Raw genomic sequence first — 9,432 nt, forward strand, 5'->3', positions numbered from 1 at the left:
TTTATCATCTACCTTTAACATTGTGGGAATTAGTCTAATTACCGGGAGTACGGCGAGCTGCTCTTCACTTCACAGAAAGCCCATTGTGCACCTGAATCATTTATCACACCTGAGCTCCAAGCATTGAACTCTTGGCCTGCTGGGAAGGCCGGCGCGTTTTGACGGCGTCCCTGAAAATGTGGTCACAGCACTGAGACAGTCAAATACACACTATCATAGCGTGTTGAATCTTCTTGTAAGTACCAGTACCAGAGATTATTAATTCATGGACATATTTTCATGACAATCCAGAGCAGCATCTGAATTTTTTCATTCCAGCTCCTGAACTTTCTTTGATCTCATTTATCAGCAGAGCGAAGGATCTTATCAACAGGTTAAACAAACCAATGAGAATGCCGGGTGTCAGGAAAGTACTTATATGACTCAGCACAGAGAGCGTATGGGAGCTCACCTGGATTAGTTTAAGGACAGGGCAAACTGTCTCAGAGCTGTGGTAATGATTGAAAAATATGCCTGTAATTGCTGATAAGCTCTTTAATGTTTCAGTAAACCCCTGTTGGCCGCAGGTTTTACTGACGCACAACTCCTCGATAAACTCTGGCTTTGTAGTTGAGGGCCGGCGGCCGCTTTGAACCTCTTTGTCCTCTCTGTCTGAAGGGTGTGCGCTGCATTTTGAGAGCTCTGCAGAGGGTTCAAGAGGGCATGTGCATGTTAGAACGGGTGTAACAGACGAATGAAAGGGGGCTAATGAGAGTCAGATTCGGTATCAACAGGACTTCCACCGAGATAAAGAACGGGGGAAAAAAAAAAAATCCCTTTCAGTTGCGTTTGCAGCCAGATAACTCATCTGATGACACAGCCTGGCCGTACTGTTGTTCCAGACTCAAGTGTTGTGAGTCGTAAATTCTGACTGAGTCTCATCGTGCTGCACGGCGCTCGGCCCTGACCCCTCACAGGTTTGTCTCCTAATTGATCGCCAGGTCACATCACTGTCTCTGCTGGTTATACCATTTGTAAAACAAAAGGAAAAAAATACTTCTAGACAGAGCAACCAGTTGTGTCAGATCAATTTAATGTTTTTAAATATAATTTGAACTTTTATCACTTACGACTCGTCACCTCAGTAGGAAATAGATGCAAAGTACAGCTGAGAATATCAGCAGCTTGGCAGTTATTTGCTCTTAAACCATCTGTCTTCCTCAACAATAATAACTTGAGCCTGTCCCTATAACCAATCGATCGTTAGGCAAACACAAAGAGAAGACAATCAAACACAACGTAGAGTCAATTAAAGGCCACAAATGAATTTATTTGGACTCAGCACACAAAATCGGGAATACAATTTTAAAGCTTTTGTAACAAACTTGCATGGATAAGCAAATCTTGCAAACATAATATGTTTACTTCTAATAGCTGCATGTCAGTTAGATGAATCATTTGAGGAATTCACTATTTGTAATCATTTTAATACTCCAGGACTCTTTTTTTTTTTTCTTTTGTTTTTCTTTCTGTTTGGTCCAACATTTTATAGTTGCCACAAATAAATCAAACTGGTTTGTATAATAACTTGGGTGACTTTTAATCACATCTCAACTTTGGCTGCTTTGTTTTTAACAATCAGGGTAGATTTGATTGTCATCTGATGTAAAGTTGTTTCCTTTATAAGTATTCAGTCAGATTCTCCAAAGCGGCTGACACCGGTCACAGTTTCAGGCGTCCATTCAATTTCATTTGTGCTCCTCTGCAGGCCGTTCTGACAGATTCACACATGGCTATTTAAATTACTTTCAAACCATAAAAGCATGGGAAGAAGCTGTGGAGGGGGAACAGGCAGAGCGCTACACTGATTTCCATGGCGCAGATTACCTCTATATCAGCGCGGAGACAGGCGGTAATCTGCCAGATAGAGAGCAGAGAGGGAGAGGTGGGCGGATCTGCAAATCTGCTGCAATTTCCTGGAGGTCAACCACAGGCACACGCACGCTGCACTTGTAGAGGCCAATTACAAGTCCAAGGTATAAAGAGGACTCTGCTGCTGATGTAGTGCTTATTTATACCAGCAGAATTAAATTCATTGATAATTTATTCTAGCAAGGGGTGCTCAAGCTTTTTTCTTTTTTACAAAATAATATACATAAAGCGCTTTACTTATAGTGTGTTAAGACTAAATAAAGTGCTTTGCAGTTGCTGGGGATCCATTAAAATGGATTATGGGCCATAGTTGGCCCACTGCCGAAGTGTGGACACACTTGAAGCACCACTGGCCCGTGTAATGTTTTTGGGAGGAGGCCTGAACGACATTTTGTATTCAACTCAAACATGGAGGCCAAATTAAAACCCTGATAGATCGACTGTTTGTCATTAAAAGTGAAAAGCAGCCAATTCACAAGTGACCAAGAAGGAGAACATCAGCAAATCTGGTGAAATGATTCTCCCAGCCTTTTAGATTCTGACATTCAATGACTGCAACTGATCTTTAAGTGTTGCCACAACCCTATTTGGCCCAAAAAAAAAAAAAAAAAAAGAGAGAGAGAGCTGCATTGTTATAGTGATGGGTGGAGCAATGCTTCAACTTGCTGAGGAAAAATGTCAGTTAAGTGGTCTGACAAACAAATTTCACTTGTAATTCATACGGTTATTATCATTACATATTATGAAAACCAGATCTAATGTCAGATGTTTGCTCTTTTCAATCACTTTTTGTGAGAAAACAGGGGGCTCAATTTACCTTAATGTGCTGTGGTAAATAATGCAAACTAATGCATTCATCTGATGTATAAATTATTCTTATTTTGGAGGCTGCAAAGGACCTGTTCGTGCTGCCTGATCTCCAAGGTAATGTCCTCCTACAAACGTTTTTATAACTGAAAAGTCATGTTTACATTTTTGAGATTGTTTTATGGACTAGTTATTCCTGATTAACTTGTATTTTTTTGTAAAGAACTGAACGAAAAGCCAAAAGCTTCAGGATTATAATTCTGCGTCATTCAGCATACATAAAACATTGCCAATATGTTATAGAGAGGAGTTTTCTTATTTAAAGGACGTTTAGTTGTTAAGCAAAAAAAAAAAAAATCCCTTTCGGTCAGGAGTTGCATGACTGAAATATTGCATTATTAAAAATAAAACGATAAGAGGTATGGAAGCTTATTCTTGTTAAGTATTCAAGGATATCACAATTCTGGGCCTGAAAAGTGTAATAAATCCTCGATAAGAGGTAAGAGGTTTTTTATATCTTTCACAAATTCCATCTGCAGAGCAATTAAGCTTTGTTTATTATAAAGCGTCCTAATATTATAATATTTTTAATACTTGTCAGACTTGTCTTGCCATTTATAAAGAGAAAGTGAGATTTCTGCTGATGCACCTTATCTTTTCCAGGTGTAAAAATGGCATTAATCCACTTTAACAGAAGGACAATTAACTTCCGGCCTCTTCCGCCAAGTCATTACGCTTTTATACGTTTTGTGTGCAATTCTTAATAGTAAACTTTAATGGCATTGGTGTGGCCTTGGTATGAGAACGACGCCAATCGTTAATAACGATGATTTAAATTCTGGACACATTGTTTTTGTTAACATCACCCATTTGGAGGCTATACCCATTAACAGTATTGTTGAAAAACAGCCAATATTCGGATGCTGAAGTGTGGATGATGTTCACAGCACTAATAATTAGTTTGGACAATCAAATCAGCGAATATAATTCTTTGTTTATGGCAGGTATAGCTGCGATCTGACGGGCTGGCAGTAAGATAGATACTGAAAATACAATTGCCCAATCTTCTAATGTACCTCGGCGCTTTGATGCAGTTGAAGGTGTTTGCAGGCGGGACAGGGGTTGGACATTACCTCACTCTGAATGCTTTCTGGGGGGAGAAACGAGCGAGTAATTAGCTGATTAGAGGCCCGTCAGAGCAGCTCAGCTTCCAGCCAATCCAGGAGGAGCACAGCGGCCCAACAGGGTGGAGGAGGACGGCTGCTGCTTGAGAAACAAGACATACATCTGGAGTTAGTGAGGGGCGTCATGTTGCAGAGTGACACGTGCGGCGCAATTGAAACCGCAAACGAAGGACGGGCGCAACATGCAACATAGAACAATTTAGAGACTGTGAAACCTCCTCATTTGTGGGGCTGTTAGTTCTTGATATATGTGTGCGTTTTAATGTATGTTTGCGAACCAGAAAGTCTTTTTTCCAGAGTGAACTTCACAAGACGAGCGCACGAGTTTGTCTGCGCGCTGACGCACGGCACAGGTGCGCACCCGTCAACTTTCACAAGATTGTATTGTAAAAGGCTGAAGTTTCACTCCAGCGAGAAGCATGGAGAAATCTAAAAATTTCAGAATTGACGCCCTGCTGGCCGACGAGACCAACCGTGGCGGCCGGGACCTCTCCCCGGGTCTGAGCAGCGACAGCCCCGCGGGCAGCCCGGTGTCCTGCCGCCGAGCGGACACCCCGTCACCCCGGGCCGTACACCTCCAAACCGGACTTATCCCCAAACCCAATCACATCCTGAACCTCGCGCACCCCGGACTCGCTTCACTGACTCAGGGGGCGATCCACGGCATGTATCCCGCACCCATGTACCCGCTGTCTGCGCTCGGCGGGCAGCACCCCGCCTTCGCCTACGGTGGCTTCACGCAGCTGGGCCAGCCGTACCCGGAGCACCTGAAGGCGGCCGCCATGGCGGGATCTCTGCCCCTGGAGCACTGGATTCGCGCCGGAATCATGATGCCGCGACTGCCGGACTACAGCTGTAAGTATTTCCTGCAAAGATTCGATAGAATAGAAAAAAAAAAAAGAAAACACAAGCAAAAATGTATTCCACATAAATTCTTAGTCACCAGTTATCAACACAGGAAGTGGAAGGATTTTAATTCTTGTAACAAACATTATTATTATTATTATTATTATTATTATTGTTATTATTATTATTATTAATAATAATAATAATAATAATAATAATACTCGTTTTTCTCCCATCGATATCATTGTTAATAAGTTATTATTAAGCTGTCACTTAACACAGCCTTAATGTTTCATGCTTAATGTTAATTAAATGCATTTCTTATCAGCAAATACATGAGTTATTATATATTATATATTATATATATTTAAATAAATCAGAAAAGTAATACACCAATACACCTTCCCTTTTTTCCATCCTAAATTAATCACACAGCAAGCAGCATGTCTATTAATTACGACAGCATTTTTCAAGGTGCTCTGTGTAATTTATTCGAGGTAATGTCTAAATCTTCATACACAGTGTGATGCATTATTCGCAGCCATGCGTCGTCCCACGCGGAGCAGTGGCCTCTTGCAGCTTATCTCTGTGTCATATTTTAATTTTGGCCCATTCATTTCTCTATAAATGCCAACCGGATGGAGATTGTCTTTGTGTGACGAAGAAACTATAAACAAACACCTAAAACGTTCTGTAGTTCATCAATAAAATCCCAAAAGCCTTCATTGAATTTTCATTAAGTTAATGGCATGCCTGTGTTTTTATGGCCTCTGCGCCCGCTTCTGCCGTGTCCCCCGTCAACAATAAACTGGAGTAAAGCTATTATAGTTAATGATGGCCGCAGAGTGCTGGCATATGTGCGCATGTTGCCACCCACAACATTGCATTGAACTTCTCATGTCCTTGGTATTTTATAAATAAAACCAGTGTCTTACTGCCTCAGATCTTCATAATGTTTGAAAATACATTGATTAGAATGGTGCACAATTTATTTTAAATAATTAAACCACATATGTTTAGTTTATGTGTTGCATAAAATGTTTTCTTTAAATCAAATGGTTTTGAGGTTCTCCAACAAAAAGAAACCAGTAGTGATGGATACATGTGATTCACAAGGAGCCACGGGCTGATAACTCCGCTCTTCTTTCTTCCAGCAGGCCCACAGTCTGGCCTGTTGGGGAAATGCAGGAGGCCCCGCACTGCCTTCACCAGCCAGCAGCTGCTGGAGCTGGAGAACCAGTTCAAACTGAACAAATACCTGTCCAGACCCAAACGCTTTGAAGTGGCGACATCCCTCATGCTGACTGAAACACAGGTGAGACACAGCAGCTCAGAAGAATTACAAACCATCATGATGCACGCACCAAAATCCAGTTTGCACAGTTTTCTGTGCTGTTTTTCTCTCAAACCTTTCACCGCAACAGAGCAATGTTGCTGTCATTTAATAAACTTCAGACATTAAGCACATTATGTGGATATGATGAATGAAAAACCGATGCTGCCTAGAAAAACACTAATGGCACCAAGTTACAAACATCACAAAGACAAAAAGATGAATAACACAATCTGAGTCACAAAATCGGAGCGAAACAGTTGGCATAATAAATGTGTCATAATTAAGTCACAAGACAATCAATTTACTTATTAAAAAAACCATTTTATTGTAAATTGTAAATAGTTCTGTTTTTTGTAATGAAATTTAGTTCACTTTTAATATAATTTCTTACAAACGCCTCAACACAAAACCTAATCTTTTTAAAAAAAAAAGAAATAAGTAATTGCTTTATTTACTTCATTTTATAACTTATTGATGTTGTACGTTCTTTGTGTTTAACCAATGCTGGTTTGATAAATAAAAACAAGCATGAAATTATTCTACAAATCAAAAGAAGTTGTAAGTTTTACAGTCTCCAGCCACAAATGACTCTTCTTTACCATATTTCTTGAATTGAGTATTCATGTTCTTGTTCTTTTTTTCTATCGGAAGGTGAAGATCTGGTTTCAGAATCGGAGGATGAAGTGGAAGAGAAGCCGTAAGGCGAAGGAGCAGGCGTCCGCCTCCACCCAGCCCGACGCCGAGCGACTTCGCAGCGGAGGAAAGACCGGCAGTGACAAATCTGACGAGAGCAGGCGGGCTGTGACTCCAGACGACACGGGGATAGACCTCAGCCTGGAGGACGGAGAAGAGGAGGACGAGGAGGAGGACGAGGAGGATGAGGAGGAAGAGGAAGAGGAAACCCAGCAAGGGTTTCCCGTTGCTATGGGCAACAGAGTTGGGATGCCACGATCCACAGACTTCCTGCAGCGCAGCACCGACGTCGGCTACGATCCTCACAGCTCTTTCTCTGACGACGAGCTGGACGGGGTACAAGTGGGCGGAGGAGACCGGAAGATCGGGGCAGGACTGTGAGGAGACTGATTCACTGGGTGTTACAAAGACTTCACGTCGGGAGATATTTGTGTCTGCGTTCTCTCCAGGGGACTTGAAGACACTGCGTGGTTTGCTTTGTGGATGTTTTTTTTTTTCCAATCAGGACTTTTGTTGGAATCACTGATCATCCACACAGCGACCGGACACAAAACAGCCTCATGACTCTAATCTGTGAATAAAATCATCTTAAAGTACTGTACATTTTTGTGGCATGCATTTAAACAGAAACAGGTTTATCTCCCCTCTAGATTTCCACTGTTGTCATGAGTATCTGCCCATCACCTTGTGGTGACCTTGTTGTTTGACAGCCTGAGCTCCACCCAGTCAACACACACTTTTTTTTTTTTCTTTTCCTTGAATGAAGGATGTGAAGTAAAGACAAGTGACCTGTCATGTGTGCAGACAGATTGAGGATGCCTCTGCAGCCTCCAACACACCGCGGAGTCAAACCTTGAATGAGCCGTGTGCAGCGGCGAGTGAAGAGACGATGAAATCTCTCGGGCATCTGCCATTTATGGATGTTTTTAATCCGATATTCCAGGGAACACCCTGTGTTCACTCTTGTGCATTTCATGTGAAAATCGACGTTTCACTCTGCTCCTGATAATTTATGAATTTGTTGTCGTCTCTCTATTGTAAATAAAGTATCTTAATTTATTTGAATGATTACAAAGATGAATCTGACATGTATTTATCCCAAACTTGTTTGTGGTGTAATTGTGAAAATAAAACAACAGTGACAAAATAAGCTGATTAATATTCCTGACTGATGCGTCAAACCAAAAGCAGCCATTAGAAATCATAAATGATAATGAAAACATTGAAATCTTATTTAGAAATTTTGATGATGGCGATGATTTGAAGTGTAGTCAGATGGTAGTATCAGGTTCACTGAGTAAAGAGAGCATAACAATGTTCACCTCTTTCAGATTACAGTTCCCACTGTTCAAAATGACATTTATTATAAGCATCTGCATGGCAATATGAAAATGTAGATACAATCTGAAAAAAAGGCCTCATTGTATTTAGGTGGAGTTTTAACCCCAAACTAGTCAACATATACTGCAGGTGTGAATCTATGTGAATTCTTTTTTCTTTCAATCTGGGAAAAGTTCCAATCTTCAATGGCCGTCATTGTCCAGTGACCTGAGCGTTTATGAAAATCTTTTCATAGATCCTGGCCCACCAGCTGCCTGCGTCCCATCGCAGTATCGCAAGAAGATCCCTAGAAATGAATAGGCGACACGATTGGTTTCACAGTTGAAAGTTTATAACAAATAAAGTTTTCTTTTGTTTTGAAGTTTTTGTTGGACTCACCCTCAAGTTACCCATTTATGTCCTCCAGGCATATTGAGCTCACACAACAGTCACAATATGACATAATACACAATTCCCAATCAAATAAGATGCTTTGTTGAGAGAAAAAAAAATTAAAGAGTAATACACTGGTTAGGAAAAGACGTTTTGACAGTGAAGATGCACAGATGTCAGGATTTTAGACCACATTCATTACTTTACTTTAACTTTTTACGAAACAAACACCTCAAAGGTACTGGGAAGAGGTGAAGAATTAGACTGTGAATACTTTATTGATGCAATGTAATTATACACTTTGGGGTGGGAAGGCGAGGATAATTGTATGCGAACTGTAAATATATGTACAATATTTAAATGATTTACAGTCACAGAAGAGTGAACGAGGGATAAGATGCAATGCAAATACGATATTTACAAACGGTGCAATCTTAAACTGAAGCAAATCGGGACATGTTCCCCCTTTTTTAGTGCAAGCAGTTTAAAAGCTGTTGAGATTATTCAGTTTGGGTAATAGTGTTGGATTACTCAGCCTCATAATATGTAGTTAAAAAAAAATAAACGGCTGGTACCACATGATGTAACTGGAGCTAGAATACTGGAGTTCATTAAGGGACTGGGGACTATTTTGTGACTCCACCTTCAAATCCAGCCTGTTTGTTCACAACCAGCAGTTTTCCTCCGGTGGTGAAGCAAAGTGGAAGTAATTGCCAGTTTACAGGTTTAATTTATTACATAGGCTCTCAGATATTAATTACTGGATAGGGTTTACTGATAGTCAAATAATTAAGTTAATGTAGGGCCATCAAAAGCCTGATGGCGTGCGGTCACACGGGCACGTCTTAATCTCCAGGAGCAACAGCGTGACGAGTGTGTGCGACTCGAGGGGCGTTTTATAGGGCCCCTGTGTAAGGGATCTCGTGAAGGAGCGGCCTGGAG

At 41.0% G+C, this 9,432-nt stretch overlaps 1 protein-coding gene across 1 annotated transcript; it reads left to right on the top strand.

Annotated features, from left to right (window-relative positions):
• Positions 1-4,321: 4,321 nt before the first annotated feature.
• On the top strand, positions 4,322-7,920 carry mnx2b (motor neuron and pancreas homeobox 2b; the record flags this gene model as incomplete). The annotated part of the gene is made up of 3 exons (XM_080458485.1): positions 4,322-4,757; positions 5,903-6,063; positions 6,736-7,920. 3 exons carry the CDS (start codon positions 4,322-4,324, stop codon positions 7,156-7,158), a joined length of 1,020 nt encoding a protein of 339 aa, XP_080314611.1. The 3' UTR covers positions 7,159-7,920.
• Between the last annotated feature and the right edge of the window lie 1,512 nt (positions 7,921-9,432).

Source organism: Lipophrys pholis (assembly GCF_963383615.2).
Source record: "Lipophrys pholis genome assembly, chromosome: 2".
Taxonomy (NCBI): Eukaryota; Metazoa; Chordata; class Actinopteri; order Blenniiformes; family Blenniidae; genus Lipophrys; species Lipophrys pholis.